The sequence below is a fragment of the Caretta caretta genome, chromosome 10, assembly GCF_965140235.1.
Source record: "Caretta caretta isolate rCarCar2 chromosome 10, rCarCar1.hap1, whole genome shotgun sequence".
Classification (NCBI taxonomy): domain Eukaryota; kingdom Metazoa; phylum Chordata; order Testudines; family Cheloniidae; genus Caretta; species Caretta caretta.
Window position 1 is genome coordinate 67,674,559 of NC_134215.1, and position 25,382 is coordinate 67,699,940.

At 40.5% G+C, this 25,382-nt stretch overlaps 1 protein-coding gene across 4 annotated transcripts in view; it reads left to right on the forward strand.

Moving 5' to 3' along the window:
* ADAMTSL3 (ADAMTS like 3) overlaps positions 1–25,382 on the forward strand; it is a 279,815-nt gene that overhangs the window by 109,272 nt on the left and 145,161 nt on the right. For all 4 annotated transcript variants that reach the window (XM_075133138.1, XM_048867324.2, XM_048867323.2 and 1 more), the window contains exons 4-5: positions 18,137–18,264; positions 22,518–22,563. In XM_075133138.1, coding sequence (XP_074989239.1) covers positions 18,137–18,264; positions 22,518–22,563 — 174 coding nt within the window. The remainder of the gene's footprint in view (positions 1–18,136; positions 18,265–22,517; positions 22,564–25,382) is intronic.

Genomic DNA, 25,382 nt, shown 5'->3' on the forward strand with positions numbered 1-25,382 from the left:
CCCCACACTACAAGAAGGATGTGGAGAAATTGGAAAGAGTCCAGCGGAGAGCAACAAAAATGATTAGGGGACTGGAACACATGACTTATGAGGAGAGACTGAGGGAACTGGGATTGTTTAGTCTGCAGAAGAGAAGAATGAGGGGGGATTTGATAGCTGCTTTCAACTACCTGAAAGGGGATTCCAAAGAGGATGGATCTAGACTTTTCTCAGTGGTACCAGATGACAGAACAAGGAGTAATGGTCTCAAGTTGCAGTGGGGGAGGTTTAGGTTGGATATTAGGAAAAACTTTTTTACTAAGAGGGTGGTGAAACACTGGAATGCGTTACCTAGGGAGGTGGTGGAATCTCCTTCCTTAGATATTTTTAAGGTCAGGCTTGACAAAGCCCTGGCTGGGATGATTTAACTGGGAATTGGTCCTGCTTTGAGCAGGGGGTTGGACTAGATGACCTCCTGAGGTCCCTTCCAACCCTGATATTCTATGATTCTATGATTCTACCCTGTGTTTTGGCTTAAATCAGGGGTGGCCTACCTGTCCCTGAGAAGGAGCCAGAATTTACCAATGTACATTGCCAAAGAGCCACAATAATACATCAGCAGCCCCCCATAAGCTCCTCCCTCCCACCCACTGGCAGCCTCGTGGATCAGCGCCTCCTCCTCCCTTCCTGCACCTTCCGATCAGCTGTTTCGTGGCATGCAGGAAGCTCTATGTGGGGGAGGAGGAGGAGTGAGGGCACGGCAGGCTCAGTGAAGGGGGCGGGAAGAGGGGAAGTGGGGGCAGGGCCTGTGGCAGAGCCAGGGGTTGAGCAGTGAGCACCCCCCAGCACACTGGAAAGTTGCCGCCAGTAGCTCCAGCCCCGGAGTCGGTGCCTATACAACCTCTGAAGAGCCACATGTGGCTCTGGAACCACAGGCTGGCCACTCCTGTCTTAAATAATCAGAATTGTGTGCTTACCAGTGATGGGCAACCTCAAAGTGTGGAGCTTTCGTCACCTAAGTATCTGCAAGATTTTTACTGCTGGTTTAGTGAATCAGTCATAGAATCATAGAATATCAGGGTTGGAAGGGACCTCAGGAGGTCATCTAGTCCAACCCCCTGCTCAAAGCAGGACCAATCCCCAATTAAATCATCCCAGCCAGGGCTTTGTCAAGCCTGACCTTATTATGAATTTATTAGGGTTTGTCTAGAGTGAAGATATATTCGAGTATTGAGTTGTTTGTGAATTATTTGTGAATCTGTAGGTGAAATTGGCAGAATCCACCTCTTATTATAGAAACTAACATGTTTTTCTTTAAAGATTGAAATGTTCAGTTCTGTATGCCTCATGTTAGTTGCTTAGATCCATATTTAGACATTTAAATAAGTGGCCTGATATTCAGGTTTGAAAATTTTGGCCTAAGTTTCTTTGCCTAATGATTGTGAACTGAATGTAACCAGTGCAGTGTTGGCAGCCTAGAATGAGTGAACTATTTAAGACTGGAAGGAACCATTGTGATCATCTAGTCCAGAAGTCCCCAGACTGTAGGGAGTGCCCCCATAGAGGAGCGGGGAGGAACATCTGGGAGTGCGTGGCAAGCCAGCCCCCATGTGGGCGAGGAGGGAGCACCACCCAGCACTGCTCTGATCCCAGCTCTGCTCTGGTCTTGCCCCCAGCTGCGTCCCTGGCTCCCGTCCCTGCGCCTGGCCTTGTCTCCACAGCTCCTCCCCCACCTCTGGCCATGGCTCTGTTCCTGCTGGCCCCCACCACAGCCTGGCTGTGGCTCTGCTCCTTCCCCCAGCCTTGGCCCCTGGCTGTGGCCCCACTCCCGGCCCCAGACCCACCCTCAGCTGGAACCCCAGCTCAGTCCCCTTGCCCATGCCCCCCCCCCAGCCGCAGCTCTGTGATGGGGAGGGGCTGGGGGCACAGACAGGGGTGAGGGGTGGACATGACCCTCAAAAGTTTGAGGACAGCTGATCTAGTCTGACCACCTGCATAATACGGGCCTGAAAATCTCACCCAGAAACTCTTTATCAAGCCCATAACTTCTGTTTGAGCTGTACCATATCTTCTTTCATCCATTTCAATAGGCTTGCTGTCTCATGAACCCTACTGACACTAATTTAAATGTCAATATTTTATTAACTACATCACTGCTTATCATTTGAGCAGAAACATGCGGGTAATGTGTTACCCATTGTTGTTGGACACAGTGATATATTTTGGGGTGGGATAAAGTTGTATTTCTTTGCTGTCTCAGGTTGTTGGAATGGGAACCAGGCATTCAACTCCTGCATGCCCACAGATTCCAATTCCCCTCTGTTGCTGCTCACAGGAAGGGAAGGAGGAGACACAGACTCTCAACAGTGCCAAAAGCCTTGGCTGGTTCCTAGATGCCAAGCAGCCAAACTACTTTTCATCCCTTTCTGGATACCAAAAGCCTCAAGTATCCCAGGTCTAGCTGCCAAAACATCCATCTTTGTCCTGACAACTCTTAGGGTGCAGTTCTGTGTTGTCAATATGAAATTCTGCAGCACATTGACAAATGAAAATTAGGGTACAGTATAACATTAAAAAGCATTCCAATATAGAGATTTGCTTTCAATTTAATATCAAAATACAATTATCCAGTGAATGCTCTCCGGGTGCATGATTCATTTGCATATTTAATTCCACAAAAGCCTAGTTTTCAATGTACTGTACTCAAAGCTGCTGTAGAAATGTCACTGTGCTGCAGGACTGAGCACTAAAGGACCCACACTATGTGGGGCTCTACATGTATTCTCCTGTGCTGCTTGGTGGAGCTATCCTTTGTTTCCGCAGCTCATTTAGTGTTGGTACTTCCACTTGGCTGATAACTTCACCAGGTTGGTTTTTAAAAATGTTCTTTTCTACACCCAATTAAGGACTCTATCCTGCACCTGGATTCATGTTAAGGGATCCCTGAGTACAATTGCAGGGCAAAGCCTGAAACGAGGAATTATTAATAAGTGTAAACAAAGTTAGTGTTAGTAATACTAAAATGATTTACTTATAATTGGTAGCTAAAAATGTTAAATCGGTTTAAAGTGGATAAAATTATTTCCAAGTATATACAACATCATAATTTACCTTTATCAAAAGTGGGCATATCTCTATTTCCCCCTCCCCACCACCTGGTTTCCTGTTCAGTAACTTATAACTCCAGGTGCAACCCTGTTAAGGTAAAAAAAACAACCCCTAACCCTTTGTTATCAAGAGGTAAAATAAGGTCAACAATATTAATTAAATGGCATTTACATTAGCAAACAGCTCAGTATAATGCATGAACAATGGCACAAAAATATAAGCATATGGGATGAAAACCTAACCCCGCTGAAGTCAAGTGGGAGTTTTGTTATTAATTTCAATGCACTCAGGATTTCACTCATTATTCCTACTTGTCAGGAAATATGTTTTGACTGTTCGCCTATTTAGTTGCTGCAATAAATCAAATCATTCCTTTCAAGTATGTAATCTACATCTTATAGCTTATTTAAATTGTATTAAACCTATAGGAATAAATCATTTTCATGTGATCATAACATGTAGACAAAGTTCTAGTATAGACTATTGTGAAGCCATAGACATAACAGCCCAAAAAAGATATGATTGTACAGCCGAATAGCATTTCCACCAATTATCCACAGGTAAGTACTGGTTCTTTCAGATACCAGCTCTGCTCATGGATACACTCAACAGTGCAATTTGATATCTTTCCCATTAAGTCGAGTGTCTGGAAAGAAGAATCTGGGAATCACATCACAGAGGCACTCAGGAAGCATATTTTTCCTGCAGTGCCATAATTCCTTGAGCTACCTCTGTTTGGAGGCATCATAAGTGTGACCAAAAGAAATTGCAGTGTGTTGTCCTATGCATAAAAGTCAGTGAATACCAAAATACCCTTCTGGTTTGGAAGACCCTGAATGTTGGGATGGAGTTAATATTTATGGGTTGCCAGAATGAAAAGAATTAATAAAAATGAAATGGTTTAATCTCTGTTCAAAATACCATCAAGGGATGAAATTCATCTCAGTGCAAAGGGCCAGCACCAGGCCCTATGTACCACTTATCTCCGTAGTTTAGAACTTCAACGGGGTTTAAATGGTTTTCATACCCTTGAGTGGGACCTCTGAAGTGGGGTGAATTTCACCTTATGTGTTGAAGGGCCTCATCCTATAAACTCTTAGAGCTTGTCAATGTGGGGGAATTACTGGTATAGCCATATCAGTATAATTGTCCAGCATAGGTAGAGTGGTATAATATCCTTTGTAATTTAGAGTGCCTTTTTTCAGTTTAGAATAAACCACTTCCAAAGAGACATAAGGTGAAACCAAAGAAAGCCATCTAAATCCTGAGTGGGGCCACATGAAGAGTTATACCGGCATAATTATAGCTATTCCAGTAAATTTCCCCATGTAGAAAAGCCCTTACTCCCATGACTATTCTTTACTCATGAGCCTCGTCCCTTTGAGTACCAGTTCCGCTGGACAAAGGCATCTTTAAAATCCATTCAGGGCTCCACAGCACCTCACATGCAGAGGCTGCCAGGAAGTTGCAGTGAATCTGCTCTTACAAATTTGTAGATTCCAAGGCCAGAAGGGACAATTGTGTTCATCTTGTCTGACTTCTTGCATATCACAGGCCATAGAACTTTGCCAGAATAATTCCTAGAGCATATGTCTTAGAAAACATCCAACCTTGATTAGAAAATGATCAATGATGGAGAATCCACTGCAACTCTTGGTAAATTGTTCCAAAGGTTAATTATTCTCACAGTTAAAAGTTTTATGCTTTATTTCCTGTCTGAATTTGTCTAGCTTTAACTTCCAAATATTGAAGTTTTATCTTTCTCTGCTAGACTGAAGAAGAACCCATTATTAAATATTCATTCCCCATATAGTTAGTTGTAGACTGTAATCAACTAACTTCTTAACTTTCTCTTTGTATAGCTAAACAGATTGAGCTCTTGGAGTCTATCATTCTAAGGCATGTTTTTTAATCCTTTAAACATTCTCATGGCTCTTCTCTGAACCTTCTCCAATTTATCAACATCTCTTTCAAATTGTGGGCACCAGGACTGAACACAGTATTCTAGCAATGGTCACACCAGTGCCAAGTACAGAGGTAAAATAACCTCTTTCCTCCTACCCTTTATGCATCCAAGGATTGCATTAGCTCTTTTGGTCACAATGTTGCACAGGGAGCTCATTTGCAGCTGATTAACTACCACGATCCCCAAATCTTTTTTGGTCACTGCTTCCCAGGATAGAACCGCCCTTCCCCCCACACCCATTCCCTGCTCCCTGCCCCTCGCCCCATCCTATAATTATGGTCTACACTCTTTGTTCCTAGATGGATGCATATTACATTTAGCTGTATTAAAACACAAGGTTTGCTTGCGACCACTTTACCAAGCAATCCAGATTGTTCTACATCAATGACCATTCTTCTTCATAATTTACCACTCCCCCAATTTATGTCAGTTTTGAGGTGGGATGTTGAAAAGGGGACCAGATTTTCCAGAGGAAAAAAATCAGGAACATGTGGCAATGTGACAGAGTTGCAGCCCAAAACCCCAGCTCCAAACATCCTCTAGCCCCACCAACATACCCTAAACAAGCAGCTTCAGACATTTCCCCTCACAACTTCCCCAGGTCTAACTCCCAGCATACCCAAAATGCTGGATCTGAACACGGTCTCCCCAAAACACCACCTCTGAAGCCACCCATGCACCAACATACCCCAAAGTTTCAGTGTCAAAGGGCCAGCCACAATTCCCAGCTCCAGCCATTTCTTCTCCACCAGTGCTGCAGCTCTGAACCCCTTCCCCTGCCCTGACATACCCACCCCACAGCTATGACCATCTCCTCACTCTCTGAGGGATGAGCTTGGGCTCCAAGTTCTGCAGCAGGAGCTGGGCTCTAGTTCCATCCTGCAGCTCTTAGTCCAGCTGCTCCCTGGTTCATTCACACTGCCCCTGCAGCAGGATTTGTTAAATGCAGGAGGGTGGTAATTCTGGCTGATCTGGCCCTTCCTTTTCCCAGGCCAGTCCTGTCCACTTTGGGTCTATCCCCACTGGCTGTTGGGCTCCTGGTGGATTAGGAGTTTAGGGCAGCTTGCATTGTTGCACATGGATTTACCAGTGTCCGGGCCCGGGATGTGAATCTGGCCTCTTCTCTCTCATTTATTTTAGTTTCAGTTGCAGCACTTTCTGTGAGTTGCACCAATTCAAACATATAAATGTATTCAGAACCCAAACTTGAGGCACAGAATAAAATGTTTGTACTTGTCTTGTGTGTATGTGTATGGTTAAAGTTAAATTATGTATAACAATTGTGAAAAGACAAACATTTAATGTACCAGGGCATTTGTGTTAAGAAGCAGAATCTTTGTTCCACTGAATGCTAAACATTCACATATCCAAGCCTTATGTAATGGATGTCTGAATAATACTAAAACTACATAAACTGACCTTCATTCTTTGGCACCATATCTCCTTTGAAGTCTGCATGACCAAATTCAATACAATTATGTCATTCCTCATAATAGCCAAACAAAAGTTTGGCCAAATAACCATTTTTCTGCCACATTACAGCTTTGTATTTGACACTGTAATATATGTCAGTGCAGCTCTTATGATTGACTGATTACTGGGCGTGACACTGTACAATACAATATCACTTTGTTTTATGTTGATCAGCAGCCCTGGGCTTTTTCAAGGGCCTGCTTCTACAATGCTTACTCACTTAGTCCCATCGAAATGAATGAGGTTGCTTTCAGAATAAGGTGCTGCTAAACATGAGCTAAGGTAACAAAGGCAGAATGGGGCCCCAAAAGAGAGAGAGAGCGAGGTGGTGAGAATGAGGCTTTCTTTCCTTCATACAAATTCATATTTGATAGTGTGACACTTCCAGTAAAATTTGCCAAGGGCAAGGCCCTCTTCACTACTTAAGGACCATATTAGGGGCTCACGTTATACCTAAGTGGGCCTCATACCTGCAAGATATTTGGCACCCTCAACTCCTGTTACAGGAGATGTCTATGCTGCAATCATTGCGTCCGACTGAAGGGTGGGTAGACATACCTGAGCTAGCTTTAGTCTATCTATCGCGAGTATGGGAGCGGAGAAGCCACGGCAGCGCAGGCATTAATGCAGCCAGTACAAACCCTGCTGGAACCCTGGGTACTTACTTGCCTGGCTAGACCATGCTGAAGCTTGTGTGGCTGCCACAACTTTACTCCTCCCAGTACCTGAGCTTGCGAGATTAAAGTTTGCTTGGGTATGTCTACATGAGCTGCAGTCACATCTCATGATTGCCATGCAGACATAGCCATAGATCTAGGGAGTTGAGAGCACTTAGCACCTCTCAGTAGCTGCTCAGATACTTTCAGGATTGTGAAAAGAACAGGAGTACTTGTGGCACCTTAGAGACTAACATTGGTCAAACCGGACAGTCTCTACGTAAAAGAATAAATGGACACAAATCAGACGTCAAGAACTATAACATCCATAAACCAGTCAGAGAACACTTCAATCTCTCTGGTCACTCGATTACAGACCTAAAAGTCACAATATTACAACAACAAAAATTCAGAAACAGACTCCAATGAGAGACTGCTGAATTGGAATTAATTTGCAAACTGGACACCATTAAATTAGGCTTGGATAAAGACTAGGAGTGGATGTGTCATTACACAAAGTAAAACTATTTCCCCATGTTTATTTTTCCCCCCTACTGTTCCTCACACATTCTTGTCAACTACTGGAAATGGCCCATCTTGATTATCACTACAAAAGGTTTTTTTTCTCTCCTGCTGGTAATAGCTCACCTTAACTGATCACTCTCGTTATAGTGTGTATGGTAACACCCATTGTTGCATGTTCTCTGTGTATATAAAATCTTCCTACTGTGTTTTCCACTGCATGCAGCTGATGAAGTGGGTTTTAGCCTACAAAAGTTTATGCTCAAATAAATTTGTTAGTCTCTAAGGTGCCACAAGTACTCCTGTTCTTTTTGCGGATACAGAAAGACAACACGGCTGCTACTCTGAAACCTTTCCGAATTGTGGAAAGCCTTGCACAGACCCTCTGCATTGGGATGGATTGTTGTCTTGTTTTTTAAAGAAATGGTTATAGATGAAGTGAAAATTGTGATGAAATATTAAATAAAAACAACTGTTGCCTATAAGTCGGAGTGACTTTTTTGTGACACATTGCACTGGTTTTTGAAGTAAAATTCTGTTAAATGCAATGAATGTATTCTAATCGTGATTTCATATAAAGTACATTGGGAATGGATACAATCCCATCTAGACTAGCTGGACTAAATAGAAGTGTGACGGTATGGGACGCAACTGCCATCAAACTCTATATAAAGAACCACCAAATCACCCAAGTTTTCCACCGAATTACATTTGTAGCCATTGTCAGTTATTGTGTCTGGATTCGCTATAGCTGCAGTGATGTTATTCAATCTCTCTCTCTCTCTCTGTCTCTCTTTCTCACTCTCACACATACTCACACTTATATACATAACACTTCTTCATTTAAAAATAATTTGAAAGGAAAATCACACAAAACCTTCATTATCAAAGAGCATTAGAATCCTGTCTTACAATCTCAGAAGCATGAAAACTCAGAGTTCAGAAGCAAAGTATGAATATGGTCCCTATGCACAATTCAGCTCTTCTGTGTCCTATTGTAATTAGCTCTTGATTTAATTCCTAACTGTGAACTTTCAAGCTCTTTGAATTTAAATCATAGCTTTGGTAATCTTTTCTTTCTTATACTTGAATTTGGTACCACAGTGTAGACAAATGTAATATATAAAGTTTATGAAAGCTGACAGCTAGTAAATCAATATTATTTTGCTAGTAAATTACCAGGCCAGCTCAAGCTGCTTTTAACTCTTTCCCATGGGATAAATTATTTGAACTGGCTGAAGTTTAAGTCAACACTCTGGGCACTGATTAGGTTGGTGATTATGAAGAAGGCTTTGTTGGCACAAACCTGTGCTTTGATCAGCCTAGTAGTTGGAGTTTTTGAATTAGTTACAGTTCAGAACAATAGTTTTATCTAAGCCATTTAGTAAGTGAACAACTGTACATTGTTTAGGGGTCTAAATGATATTCTGCCTGCTAGCATCATGTGACTGGTTTTAATACAAATAATGAAGTTATGATGACTAGGTTAGATGTTATCACTGCACTGTCCAAAGAAGCCAGTTATTCTGAAAGCGAGAGACTGGTTTGACTTGTCATCTTTGGTATCATGAGGTTCTTCACTTTTCTGGTTTCTTTGTAATAGGATAAAATATCATTTATCTTTGGATTGGAAGAGGTAATTATACATTCTGATTTAGCGCATAGATTTTAAATGATATAATTCTTGTGTTCCTTTTGTCTTTCATTTGCTTTAGGGCCTGATCTTGTTATGTGATTTCCTGAGAGGTGCTGAGCACCTTCTACTCTCATTGAGTCATAGAATTGAAGGACAGAAGGGACCAGAGATCATCTAGTCCAACCGCCTCTATATCACAGGCCACCAATACTACCCAGCATCCACACACTAAACAACTGAAATTAGACTGAAGTATTGCAGCCGACAGGCCATTTTCAGCACAAATCCAGGTTTTCTCACCCTCCACCCCCCCACACACAAACTGAAAAAACCTGGATTTGTGCTGGAAATGGCCCAACTTGATGATCACTTTAGATAAGCTATTACCAGCAGGACAGTGGGGTGGGAGGAGGTATTGTTTCATGATCTCTGTGTGTATATAATGTCTGCTGCAGTTTCCACGGTATGCATCCGATGAAGTGAGCTGTAGCTCACGAAAGCTCATGCTCAAATAAATTGGTTAGTCTCTAAGGTGCCACAAGTACTCCTTTTCTTTTTACTCCTCTGATAGTTAGAAATCTTTTAATTTTCAGCCTGAATTTGGTCAGGACTAGTTTATACTCATTTGTTCTGGTGCCAACATTGTCTTTTAGCTTAAATAGCTCTTCCCTCTCCCTGGTTTTACCCCTCCACTCGTAATGTGTTTACAAAGCACAATCATATTCCCCTCAGCCTTCTTTTTGCTAGGCTTAATAAGTCAAGCTCTTCCAGTCTCCTCTCGTAAGATAGGCCCTCCATTCCCCTGATCATCCTAGTTGCTCTTCTCTGCACCTGTTTGTTTGAATTAATCTTTCTTGAACATGCTTGATCAGAATTGTACACAGTATTCTAAATGAGGTCTTACCAGTGCCTTGTGCAATGGCATTAATACTGCTCTATGTCTACTGGAGATGCCTTACCTGGTACATCCTGGGATTGCATTTGCCTTTTTTGCAGCCTCATCACATTGGTGGCTGAATGTTATACTTTGATGGACCAACACACACAGCTGTCTCCTCCTCTGTTGTTTCTAGCTGAGGAGCCCCCAGCTTGTAGCAGAGATTCTTATTATTAGACCATAAGTGCATGACCCTGCACTCTGTGCTACTGAATTTCATTCCATATCTGTTACCTCTGTCTTCAGTGTCATCTAGCTCTTCCTGTATAATATGCCAATTCTACCATGCAGTGATGATGCCCCCCAACTTTGCATCATCAGCAAATTTCATCAGCACACTTCTGCTTTTTGTGCCCAGGTCATTCATAACAATATTGGATCAGATTGATACTAAGACTGATCCTTGAGGAACTCCACTGGAAACCTCCCTCCACCCCAGTAATTCACCTGTCAATGCAACCCATTGCCCTCTCCCCTTTAGCCAGTTCCTTATCCACCTTACAGTTTTTGTACATCTTCTACATGTAAGAATTTCCCATGTGGTACCAAGTCAGATGCTTTACTGAAGTCCAAGTATATTAGATGTACTGCATTCCTGTCATCTAAAAAATCTAGTTATTTTCTCAAAGAAGGAAATCAGATTAGTCTTGCACAATGTACCTTTTGGGAAACCCATATTGCTTTACATCCCCTTTTCAGTTTATCTTCATTATTTTTTCTTTGCATACTACTGAGGTCAGACTAACAGGTCTGTCATTGCCTCAGTCACATTTTTTCCCCTTTCTTAAATATAAGTACAATGTTAGCTATTCTCCAGTTGGTATTACCACCAAATAGGTAGATTTATTAGAAATCCTTGCTACTGGACTAGCAATCTCATGTGTCGTTTCTCCAGTATTCTGGGATCAGGGCTGGCTCTAGGATTTTTGCCGCCCCAAGCAAAAAATTTTTTGACCGCCCCCGCTTTTTTTCCGTGCCCCCCCAACTCCGCCCCTTCCCAAACCCTTTCCCAAATCCCCGGCTCCGCCTCCTCTCCCCGGTGTGCTGCATTTCCCCCTCCCCCCATTGCTTCTTGCGGCTCCCACCCTGCAACCCCCGCCCTAGCTCACCTCTGGTCCGCCTGCTCCTCTGAACACGTCGCCGCTCTGCTTCTCCCCCCTCCCTCTCAGGCGAGGGAGGATTCAGGGGAGCAGGCAGAGTGGAGGTGAGCAAGGGTGGGGGGAGCACAGGAAGTAATGGGGGGGGGGATAGAGGAACCACTCCCTGTCCCAGCTCGCTTCCGCTCCACCATCGCCGCCTCCCCCGAAACAGCTGTTTCATGCGTGGCAAGCCTGGGAGGGAGTGGGGAGAAGCGGAGCGGTGGTGGTGCACTCAGGGGAGCAGGCAGAGGCGAGCTGGAGCGGCGGGGGCACATTTCTAGGGATAGCATGGCCGGCGCCGGAATGCCGCCCCTAGAAATGTGCCTTCCCAAGCACCCGCTTGTTTTGCTGGTGCCTACAGCCAGCCCTGTCTGGGATGCAAATTATCCAGTCCCCTGATTTGAATGCATTAAGCTCTGAAAGTTTTGCTTCCACATCCCATGTGGTAATTTCCATATTTGTATACTCATTTCCATCATCCATTCTGGCTTCATACCCGTGTTCCATATTATCATCCTTATTGAAATCCAAGGCAAAGTATTCATTGAGTTTTGGGGCCATATCTAGATTAACTTTAATCTCCTCCCCAGCATAGCAGCCCAACCTCATCCTTCCTTATTCTCCTTTTATTTATATAACTAAAACCCCTCTGTTATTTATTTTTAATTTCCTTGGTAAGAGCTAATTCAGCTGGACTCTTAGCAATTTTCACTTTATTCTTGTATTTTCTAACCTCCAAAATGTAGCTTTCTTTGCTGATCAGTCCCCTTTTCCACTTCCTGTAGAATCTCTGCTTACTCCTAATAATCTTTTTGATATGCTTATTCATCCAGTTGCGTCTTTCCCAACAAGTTGTTTCCTCTTGCTCAAGATGCAGATAGTTTTTGGGTTTTTTTAAGAGTTGATTTAAAGAAACTCCAAGCCTCCTCCACATTTAAATCCTGGAGCCTTTCAGTCCAGTTGACTTCTTTAAGTAATTCCCGTAATTTCCCAAAGTCTTTTTCCCAATCACAAACCATAGTTGTCAGTCTGGTTTTGGTTATCGTTCCATTTAATTTAAAGTGAATCAACTCATGATCACTTGATCCAAGTTTATTTCTTATGACTAGCCCTTCTATGATATCATAGCATCATAGAAGTGTAGGACTGGAAGGTGGTCTAGTCCAGTCCCTTGCACTCTAGACAAGACTGAGTATTATGTCTTCACTACTCACCAAAACCAAGTCTAAAATTGCATCGTGTCAGTGATGATTTGATTAAGAAAACTATTATCTGTCACATTGAGGGATAACTGGGCCTTACCAGTATTAGTAGCATTTATTCTCCAATCTATATTTGAGAAGTTAGTCTCCCATTATGACATGATTCCCAGTAGTATTAAAGAGCTCTCTATCCATATCTGAAGTCAGTTGGTTCAGTTGTCTGTGTCAGGCATTTCAATACTGGCCTTGCTTCTGATGTGAAAGTAAACCCAATGCAGATTCTAAAATTCCTAGGGGATCTTGGCAGAGCAAGGCTCTATCATTTCTGGAACAGTAAGATGGCCTGAGTGTATTTTTAAAGTTTACAGTAAGTGTTTCTTAAATTTTAACCTTTGGGAGCAAGAAGGTAAGGAAGCTGCTAATTTAAATGTTTAGACCAAGTTCTGCAGTTTATTATTGCTCAAATGGAGATTGCTTAGTTCATGTTTTATATAATAAATTTGGTGACAAGAGATTTGTTCTTTTATTTTTCTGAAACCTACTTACCCATCTGTGGCTAGGAATATACTTTAAAATTGGGAATGCTTCTATTACAGTAGATCTGACTGCCTTTATTGAAGTTTCTAAAGAATTGTCTGAATTGTCCTTAACTTTATTTGTGTAAGGCAAGGTTATTAAATTTTTGCTCTTTGGATATCTAGAATGCTGCTTGGTTCAACAGTCACTCCTTACAATAGCAGTGAGAGAAAAAGATCAGTGAGGCAGAGGTAAAGTAACAGTGTTGGCTAAATGTAACAGACTAGACATTTACTTATATTCTGCATTACAGGATTACTTTAAATTTTGTCAGTAGCAGGATGATAATCCATTTTGACATCTGGATTGGTAAATGAGGCGAAGAAAGGAGATGGCCATAGAAATAATTAATGCAAACTTTTAAGGCTACTGCTCAGTGAGGTTTATCCCCAGCAGGTTGAATCAGGTGATCCAACAATGATATTGCTTATTTTTTAAATAAGTTTAATGCTAGCACAAAGTGCCATGTTGACAGAAGTGAAAAAAGGAGTCCTTTGTGTATCCCTAGAATAAGTATAAAATTGACAGCAGCAGTGTAAGCATCCCAGCCCGGGTCTGTCTGTCTATTTGCCTATTTAAAAGTATCCTCAGGGAACAGGACAGTGACAACCAACACATTTCCCATATAGTAAGCCACCGATCATCAATTGGTAACAGCTTTTGGTCACTAGTGACCTGGTTTAAACGTAAACTATTTACGTAGAGGTAAATGGTCCATTCTCAGAACCATCTAGTTTCAGACAAACTTAAAAATAGTTGAATAAACTTAAGAAGTACTCTTGTGGCTCTGCAGAGAACTTTCCCTAGTATCCCATTGATCTCAGCAGTGCTGTGTAAATGGACTAGGTAAGGATCCAGGAAATTTTGTTTGATATGTGGAGCAAACAGATGGTTACATGTTCATTAGTTTGGGTGTTAAGTCATGGCCTAATTTCTTGAAATTGCCTGGGTTTATTCATACAGCTGAGATCAAGGTAAATATTTTTGTCTATTTTAAAGACTCTTCTAAACTGGAGCAGAGGTTCGTGTAGTTTCTAATTTGTCTCATGGTGTTTACTGGCAATATATTCATCCTCTTACTGGAGACTGTTTGTGTGTTTGTGAGAGAGAGAGAGAGAGAGGATGAGTGATTGGTTAGGGTTCTGCAGCACCTTTTGATAGGATGCACCATTCTTACATGAGGTTGTATGCTCCTGTTTAGCTATATGAGGCCTAATTCTATGCCCACTGATATCAATGGGAGTATCTCCACTGACTTCGTAGAGCACTGAATCAGGTTCTTAATTTCTAGTACAGAGATTTAAGGTTCTTAATTACATAAGTGGGTTTGCTATGGGTTGATTGGTTGAAATGATCTGCTGTTGAGATAACTGACTGTATATATAATCATTTCAATAAAGCTTTGATGAATATTTTTTGTGTTCGGTCAATCTATGATTGTACTGAGGTAGATGTTGATTCATGATTCTGTATCATCTTAGGGAAGCTATTTCTTTTACTTCATTTTATCCACAATATATCTTTCATTCTTTAGTGATACTAGTAGCATATTTACATTATGAGTTTACAGTAGGTGATAACTAAGCATTAGCTTTGTGGAACACAGAAATCACCTGATTGTGATGTTCTCATTCCATGTGTAATTGATGGCTGCTGTTCCTCATAGAGTGTAGTTTGTTTATAAAAATTCTGATTTTCTTAGGATAGCAGTTCCATCATGTAAATGCACTAGCAATCATGGATTTGTCATCGTTTGTCTCTTGGTTACAGAAGATCTGCACAGTGTGTCTTTTTTTTTCCCCCAGGGAAAAGTTTTTTAGAAATTTCAAACATTGAAGGGTAAAAGTAGGATGTAAATAGAACAGCCATTAAAGAATTGTACTGAAAACAGAGGGGAATGCTTGAGAAAATTGCTACTTGATTTTCCCATTCTTTCATCATGAAGCACAGACTGGATATAGATTCAGAATAATGAACAGAACCACAATTCTTTTAAACAGGATATGGTTAGCCCTTAATTCTGATTATATTACATTTTAACTGGGGCCTGCTTGGATTAAGGAATTGCCACATTCCAAAATATTGCTTGTTGGGGATTTTGGATAATTCTGCGAAATGGAAAGGCAGTGTGTTTTATAAAGCAGGGAATAGGGAGGAACATAATTTTATTCATTTTTCAAAGAAATCAAAGTTTGTTGGGGGAAGTCTACTCTGCTTCTGTTGAAGTCTGTTGGAGGAGCCTCAGGCTCCCTAATTAAGTGGTTCAATTTTCAAATAGCTTTAAAATTACTTCTTAGGTCTTTAGTCTTGGTCCTTTTTTAAAAGTTACTAGAATAATTCCAAGTGACTTCACTGCAACCAGAATTTGGTTGTAAAACTCAAGACTTGATTCACCTCCAAGATTGCTTGGGGGGTGTAATTTTCAAATGCTCATGAGACGTCCTGATGGTATGGTAATGGTGACCACATAAGTACCTCAAAAAGATGTCTAGAGAGAAACACAGTGGTGTCTAAGCTCATACAACAGTTTGATAGAACTCAGTGTGATCAAAAAGGCAATTCTTTCACAGGCTGCCCTAGGTCTAGATATGCATTTTATTTTGCTTTCTGTATTGTTTCTTCTTACCTTCTACTTCTCTCTGTCCCGTTTTCTCATTTGGGGGTTGGTCATAGCACTTATGAAAGAGATGGACCTGAAAATTATCAGAATCTCACTCTGCCTGATTTCCTTTGGAAAAGTATCCCACAGCAGAGCCTGCCCTTGTCCTGCCACACCACAGTGACAGAAATGCATCCATATATTTCAACACTCTTCTGAATGATAAAAAGCTACTCGGTCTTTGATGTGTCGTGCTCATTTTCAATAAAACCATGGAACTATTCACAGTGGCCCTGATCCTGATAGGTGCTGAGCCTCTGCAGATCCCTGTGACCTCAGTGAGAACTGTGAATAATCAGCAGTTCTTGAGGTGTCTTTGTTTGTATAGGAAATGAGTATGGATAATATGATGTGTTTTTAATTGTATCTAAGAGAAATTGTTAAAAGTAACCAAATTGGAATGCATACAATAACTTATGCAAAAGTCAAAATACTGTTGTTTTGCCAATGAAAACAGTTTAAGATCCTTCTCATGCCAAATGGTCTAATGTGCAGACTGATAGATTTCTTGACAGTCTGTAGTACTGGGAAGTACATTTCCTGTTCAGGGATTATCATTTGTGTACCCTGCTAGGACAAAATATAATGTGCTCATCTGCAAAATTTCAGATTATGAAAAACTGTGAATTATGTTTTAAATTCACTTCGCAGCAACTCCATCTTGGGGGCATTTAACATTAATATTATGGGGGAAGAAAAAAGACTCTGCTTAAAATTTTGAATGATAAACTAGGATTACTGGCTTTTTCTTTGTACTTTATATCATCTTCCATAATTCCTTCAGAGTCTTCTTAGCACCTTGTCTCTAGTTAAAGAAACTATTCAGGCTGCTGTGTTAATGGATATGGCAGCTTTTTTACATTGGACTACTTCCCTTTTACTGACGCTTATTATTGTTGTTAGTTGCATTTATTGTTATTATATGTTATTTATAATAATTTATTACTATTCTAGTTGTATTACAGTAGCTCCCAGAGGCCCCAGCTGAGTAAAGGGCTAATTTTTATGCTTATAACTTAGTCAGGGGCAGTCCCTGCCCCCAAAGATTTTACGGGACAGGTAATGGGTGGGACAAAGGAAGTATTATCTCCAGTTTACAGAGCGGGAACTGAGGCACAGAACATAAGTGAATGCAAGTATATATCAAAGCCAGGACTTAGACCCAGCTTTGCTAGTCCCAGTTCAGTGCCTTAATCACAGGACCCAACCTGCCTCTCAAGTCTTCCCTTTCTTTCCTGGAAACAGTTTGCTGGACATCCAGACTTCTCCGTTTTTAAATACAGGGGGCTGCCAGAGATCCAGTCCAAGAGTGGCTGAATTGTGGGGTCCCACTCTTTGGGAGATATGCAATGAGCCAGGCTTGTCATCTGAAGGGTGCACTTTAGAGGGACTGAAAGGTGTCTAAAGCACAGCCTGCCCTGTAACCATGACACCACCACATCCCCATTCTGGCATTTGAGTATGGGAATATAACTGCCTGATACCTAGGGTTGGCAGAATACAATTTTTTTAAATTTTGACAGAAAATATATATTTTTGTTTTAAGCAAATGTTTAGATTTAAATAAATAAATAATGTTCATAGTTGTGGGATATTATGGGAGGAGCTCAGATAACGGGGAGTTTGTCAGACCAATAACTATTTAACGATAGATGTTGAGATTCAATAAGTTAAAGCTTTATAACGCATTAAAATACAAATTGTTCACATCATCTGTCAAAATATACAAAGTAAGTATCTTTAAATTAAACTCAAGCAGCATTTTTCTTTGCTATCTGTACATTTTTATTATTATGGATGGAAATTTTGTCATTGGTTTGTGTGTGTACAGTGACATTGATGTTTACCAACATTTACTGATAAAAATCTAATCCTTCCATCCCTATTAGTACTACAGGAAATGTAGGAAATAGTAAGATGGCACAGAAAAACTATGCACACTTTCTTTGTGTTCTCTTGAGAGCTACATTCTGAAGCATGTAATAAAGGGGGAAGTGGATAACAGACTTCAGTGTGGCGTTGGACAGCACAAACCAATAGCTGTAAAACAATGGGCCTGGTATTGAGGAAACCTCATGTTCAAGTAGTCTGTTTCTTTTCTCATTGTAACTATCACATCTTTTTCATTAAAATATTAACTTAATCTGAAACATTAAATCTTTGAATATGAATCTTGTTGCCATGTACCAGAGCAGTAATCTTCCAAAGGTAAATAATCAGCAAAAGAATGTAAAATACTCCAAGCAAATTCAGTTACTTTCTTTTTCCCCCCCGCATTTACAGACCTCCAGAATTGCACGTTCTGATGAAGATAAAGAAGGGGCCTGGGATGCGTGGGGAGCATGGAGCGATTGCTCGCGGACTTGTGGAGGGGGAGCATCATATTCTCTAAGGAGATGTTTAAATGGCAGGTTAGCCACATACCTACAGCTATGGTTTTACTCCTCATCAACTATGGTGTGATTTCCTCTCCTCCCATACTATGTTGGGAAGTATTGTTGTATTCTCTTTGTGAACCAATGACTGTGCGTGTGTGTGAAATCTAGTGTTTTTTATAAATCTCTAGGAGTAGTCAGATAAATAATTAGGCCCCAATTCAGGAAAAAATGTAAGTACATGGTTAACTGCTGTGCTGAACAGGGAGGCTTTCTTGAGTTGGGGCCTTAAATGACAAGAATGACTCAATGTTTTTCTATAACATTAAGTGTGTCATTCTTGCTATTTAAGGCCCTGATTCAGGAAAGCATCCCTATTCAGCACAGCAGAAAAGCCCCCTCCAGTATAAAAAGGGATATGCAAGTCTATGTCAAACTAGCTGTGTACTTTAGCCCAGTGTGTAAGGGGAAGATCGCCCGTGACCACCTTCTTATAAAAAACAACTCATTCCACATACAGGAGATGTATCATGTTGCTTCTCTCCCTTGTGGCTCCTGTGCTCTTTGCCCTCCTGGGGCCATGAAGATCTCAGAAGTTACAATAGTCTTATAGGCTGGAGTAACTCCCATGAGCAGCTGTCTCCTGTGGCTTTCCCATCCCCAGTCACTGGAGATGGGTAATGGCCTGCGGGGGCTTTGTCCCATTTAGTAGCGGTGATGGGCTTCAAATTCTCCCTGCCCTCCCATGCAGTTCTAGGGGGTTTCAGTCCATCTATCCCATACTAACAACTGTAGTTTCTCCTGTGCCTATCCCTGGATGAGCAATGGTGGACTAAACAGGAACTCTTCATCACTGTGGCCTCAGATCTCTCTCTCTCTAGCTATACTTTGTAAAGGAAGTATAGAGAACAAAGACTTCAGATACACAGTGCATTTAAATTTTTCCTAGATCAGACTGCTAGTGAACAGTCTGTCCCCAGTAGTACCTGGATATCTTCCCCTGAGTTTAACATTGTGTGATCAGACTGCATGACGAAGGGGTATCTGTAGAATGTGTAGTAAGCAGGGTGGATTGATTTAAATCAAAGCAATTTAAATTGCTGATTTTAAGCATGATTTAAATCTGAAAGCAGGAAACCTTCATTAAAGTTGATTATTTTAATTGTGTTTTGTATTTGTATCTTTTAGTAATTTTCCTAAAGAAAGGTTGATTGTCATCAGTTGGTAACCATTAGAATACATTCATTTGGAACTAAATGTAGCCTTTACACTAAATTTTGGGGCTTTATTTTGATAGCCAGAAGAATACACTATATTTATATGTATTTATTTAAGCAATTATTTAACTTAACTTATATTTATTCAGATTCTTAATTTTTATATTTTTATTATATTAGAAAATGGTGAATGATGCATTTCTTATTTACTAGAGGATGATTATTATTTCCTTGTGATTTGTGTTAAGCTGCATTCGGATGGGAATTCGAATACAATTATAAATGCACAAAACCAGCATTTTAATGTGTTTTTAAAGCTATCTTAAAAGTGCTGGATACATAAGAAAAAATGGACTTTGAAATGTTTTAAATTTTAAAACAGACTGATACATTAAACAAAGGAAGTATCTCTAGATAATGAATTGAACTGATTGTTTCTGGTCACCATGTCCTCAAAGATTCTAAAACCAGTAGATCTTGCCTTCTCACACCTTGCCTTTATCCACAGATCGGAAGAAGAAAACAAACTTTCCTACCTTGACATCTCCCAATTGCTTTTTAAACTTTGAATTAGTCAGCCATTGAACTGGACTAGTTGAATTAACTGAAGACAATATTCTCTCTGCACCTGCAGAAGAGTCAACTGCTGTCAAAAGCTGGTTTAATTCTTCAACAGATTCTGTTGCCAGGTGCTTAAGTCAGTGACTTCCACCATTCAGGGATTTGACTTTCTTTAAAACTTGGCAACAAACATGTACTGCTTAATAATATTTTACTATTCAATTTAAATTATTTTAATAGATTAGTCCTTGACATAGGTTTTCAATTTCAACACTAATTTTAAATAGGTTTATTGTTTTAAATAAACCTGCACTAAATTAAATTTTTATTTAAATTAAAGTAAATAAATCCATTTATTTTTAAAAAAATAATTGATTTTTTCCGCCCTGCTAATATAGCATTCCACATCTGTGAGAGAAGGGCTACTTACCCATAACCTTGCAGCCCAGAAAGCTCACACAAATCTCACAAACAAGCCTTGATTGGGCCTGGGAGGAAACTGCCCTCAGTGAAGAGTCTGTAAAAACAAAACAATCAGAAAAGCAAACCAACCACCAAACAGTACAAAATTTGACTGTAACCCTTTAAATTCAATATTCCTAGAAGTGTAAAGATGGATTAATATAGGTCCTGACCCTGTGGTCCTTTCACCCAAGAGTAATCCAGTGGGTCTGTTACTATAAGAAAGGATTACGGACATGGTTAAGGGTTTCACCATTCGGTCCATAATTGCTTTTGTTATTGAATTCCTGCTGATTTACATTGTTCAAAACCTTTATCAATTGTATTTAAATTCCCATTTTGTTATGATTACACAATATATGGTATGATAGCCAGAAAGTCAACTTCTCTTAATGAAGGCTTGTAATGTGATATGCCAGTCAAGTCCCAGCAATATGAAATACATGGCTAAAGCTGACCATTATTAAAACAGTTCCTGTTTCCCAGTGTGCATTTTGCACAGGGATCTTTGAATGTACTAACATTTGCAGAAAACAGCCGCAATACTCTATCAATGTGTTAGTAACTGTGAAATGAATGCAATAAATTGTTGCAATATAAATTCCAGTGTGGTTTCATTAATATTTTTAATATATTCCCCTGTGGGAAAAACACATGTTTTCTATACCTTGACAAATTTATAGTTTCCAAGCTTTTTTTGTGTATTTTTTTTATTATTGTTATGTCCAGGAAATACACATTGTGAGACAACATTTTCACATTTTTATATGCTGTAAACACAATTAACACACACCATCTCTGTGCAAGGTAGGGAATTGGAGGCAACAAAGCAGTGCTATCCTGAGCTAGGGGAGCTGTCTCTTCAGCACAGCTGGCTTTGCTCTTGCTCTAGCCTCCACTGACCATTCTTTTTTTCAGTTTCATATAAATTTTATTGGATATTTTTCTAATTTTTTTGAAATGGAAATAATACAAAAAGAAGGAAATTCAGTACACTAGATGCAAATTACTGGATATCACTCATTTTCTCTCCATGGAAAGCAGTTCTTTATCAACACTAAAACTATTCTAAGTTTTAGAAACAATGTTAATTTTAACTAATTGCTTATCAAGTCATTTAAAATCAGAATTTAGGATTTAGGGCTACATTCAATCACCTGTACTCATGATGGGTAGTGCCTTATTCCATGAAAAGTTCCAGCCAGTGGGGCTGCTTATGAATTAAGTGCTCTGTGTAAGGGTGGCAAACCTAGCCCTTAATCAGTGGTGTGTAAGCCTCCACTGATACATATATAAATACAAAGAGGTTACAGTGCTTGAATGAAATGACAATTCCCTTTTTAAATCAGTGCCATTTCAGTTTCCAACAGAAGACTGTAAAAGACTTGAATTGTCTAGGCTACATGCATTTCATTTTATGGTCATTGGAGAAATACACACATTACCTTTATAGTGTTTCAGTTCAAATAAGACTGGTATGAGTATAGAGGAAGTTTTTCTAATGCATTCTGCTCATTTGGCTGTGGGTCAGGAGAATTGCGCACACCACTGGAGAAAAATGGGAGAGAAAAGGAAGAAGTTTGGGTTGAAATGCAGGCGGCTGTTTCTTTGCAAAAACAAAAATGATCAAAATGAAATCAATACACATTAGTTACGTGCAGAATGTAGATTCCTCTCTGACTTGCCCCACATACATCAGAAGAAATTCTGTTAAAGTCCATTGAGTTAGGCTCAGAATCAGGTGTAGGGTACACTGTGAAATCTTCTCAGAATGTAAATTTGTCTTTCATAAACTTTGCAAAGGGTTAGGATCACAATATAAATGAAACCTAACAGGAAAAGCCAAACTGTGTTTCATAAGATGGACAGCAATGTAACCTATTCAGTTCCCAAAACCTATGGTGGAGGTTTGTGTTTAAACCTTGCATTTTGGGGACAGATTATGTAATGGCTGTAGTAATAAAATTCCAGTTTTCAAGAGAATAACTAGTTGTAAAACATGCTATTTTTTTAACTATTACTTCTAGTCAAAGCCCTTGTGTTTTTCAGGAATTGTGAAGGTCGGAATATTCGATACAAAACCTGCAGCAATAACGTGAGTCTGGCCTGTAATTTAGTTTTACTACTTTTCTTATTTCTTCAAATCAAATAATACGTAAAGTTTCATAAATTCTAATTCTTGTTTGAAATCTAATGGTGGATCATTTTCTTCCCATTCTGTATTATTGCCCACTGTTAAAGATTTGACTCTTTGCCTAATTGACACCATCAGGTTTTGAATTTACGTTTCCTGAACGGACATTATATTGTGGAATTTTATGCCATTTATGCTTGAGAATATTTTATGTGAATTATTAGGCTAATTAATCTGTTTTCATCATAGAATCATAGAATATCAGAGTTGGAAGGGACCTCAGGAGATCATCTAGTCCAATCCCCTGCTCAAAGCAGGCACAATCCCCAATTTTTTTTTTTTTGCCCCAGATCCCTAAATGGCCCCCTCAAGGACTGAATTCACAACCGTGGGTTTAGCAGGCCAATGCTCAAACCACTGAGCTATTCCCTCCATCCTAAACTAGCTAGTGCTTTTGCCTTTCAGATGAGGCATAAAACTGAGTTCTTGAGCACTTGTGGTCATGAAAGATCCCATGGCACTTTTCACAAGAGCAAGGACACTAACCCCTGTGCCCTTTTCAAATTTCAAATTGGGTAATTACTACCAGTATTTCCTCTGCACTGTCAGGCCCAGATTTTCTTACTTACACACACAATTTTGTATATTATATTTCATGCGCAATTCCCACAATTGTGTAAGCAGTTTCAGTAAATTCATATATGAGTTGACATGTGGGTATGCTGTTGTCATAACTGCGATAATTGCATGTGGAAATTTTGCATGCATTTTTGCATGTGTTTATGAAAATCAATTGTATATGGCACACTTCATAGAATTATAGAAGATTAGGGTTGGAAGAGACCTCAGGAGATCATCTAGTCCAATCCCTTGCTCAAAGCAGGACCAATCCCCAACTAAATTATCCCTGTGTTGTGCTAAATTGTCTTGTTATGTTGTTTTGTGCTGTTAAATAGCTGTCACATTTCTCCCAGAAGTTGCTGCATTTCTTTGGTTTGTAGTTAGTAAAGTACTTTGTGATCCCTCTGAATAAAAGCCTGTGTGTAAATGTACTGTAAATTGTTATAGGTTGGTTTCATGACAAGCACTCAATTCCTATCATGTTTCAGAGTAACAGCCGTGTTAGTCTGTATTCGCAAAAAGAAAAGGAGTACTTGTGGCACCTTAGAGACTAACCAATTTAATCCGATGAAGTGAGCTGTTACTCACGAAAGCTTATGCTCAAATAAATTGGTTAGTCTTTAAGGTGCCACAAGTACTCCTTTTCTTTTTGCGAATTCCTATCATGGTTTACCTCCCAGAGTAATTTGACACTGAGGTAATCCCATTCAAGAGAGGAGGGAAGGTTGTTAAAAAATTAAGACAGAAGCATATAGTTTTATTATTTAAAAAGATCCCCATTTATGTTTTGTTGTTGTGAACTTGATTCAGCCCCACTGATTCTGGGGAAGGGGCAACTGTTTTCACACAAGCACCCCTTAACCAGTGAGGCTTGCAGTGCAATTTTACCCAATGAAGTGCAGATGGTGTTTGCATCGCTGCCAGCCTCAGTAGTGGGCAGCGGTAAAGTGTGACTATCAGAGGTCTGATATTGGTGGCTACACAGGAGATATGGTGAATCACTACATCTCCAGGGAGCACTGGCTACACCCAATACTCAACCCACCACATAAGAATCATAGAATCATAGAATATCAGGGTTGGAAGGGACCCCAGAAGGTCATCTAGTCCAACCCCCTGCTCGAAGCAGGACCAATTCCCAGTTAAATCATCCCAGCCAGGGCTTTGTCAAGCCTGACCTTAAAAACCTCTAAGGAAGGAGATTCTACCACCTCCCTAGGTAACGCATTCCAGTGTTTCACCACCCTCTTAGTAAAAAAGGTTTTCCTAATATCCAATCTAAACCTCCCCCACTGCAACTTGAGACCATTACTCCTCGTTCTGTCATCTGCTACCATTGAGAACAGTCTAGAGCCATCCTCTTTGGAACCCCCTTTCAGGTAGTTGAAAGCAGCTATCAAATCCCCCTCATTCTTCTCTTCTGCAGGCTAAACAATCCCAGCTCCCTCAGCCTCTCCTCATAAGTCATGTGTTCCAGACCCCTAATCATTTTTGTTGCCCTTCGCTGGACTCTCTCCAATTTATCCACATCCTTCTTGTAGTGTGGGGCCCAAAACTGGACACAGTACTCCAGATGAGGCCTCACCAATGTCGAATAGAGGGGAACGATCACGTCCCTCGATCTGCTCGCTATGCCCCTACTTATACATCCCAAAATGCCATTGGCCTTCTTGGCAACAAGGGCACACTGCTGACTCATATCCAGCTTCTCGCCCACTGTCACCCCTAGGTCCTTTTCCGCAGAACTGCTGCCTAGCCATTCGGTCCCTAGTCTGTAGCGGTGCATTGGATTCTTCCATCCTAAGTGCAGGACCCTGCACTTATCCTTATTGAACCTCATCAGATTTCTTTTGGCCCAATCCTCCAACTTGTCTAGGTCCTTCTGTATCCTATCCCTCCCCTCCAGCGTATCTACCACTCCTCCCAGTTTAGTATCATCCGCAAATTTGCTGAGAGTGCAATCCACACCATCCTCCAGATCATTTATGAAGATATTGAACAAAACCGGCCCCAGGACCGACCCTTGGGGCACTCCACTTGATACCGGCTGCCAACTAGACATGGAGCCATTGATCACTACCCGTTGAGCCCGACAATCTAGCCAGCTTTCTACCCACCTTATAGTGCATTCATCCAGCCCATACTTCCTTAACTTGCTG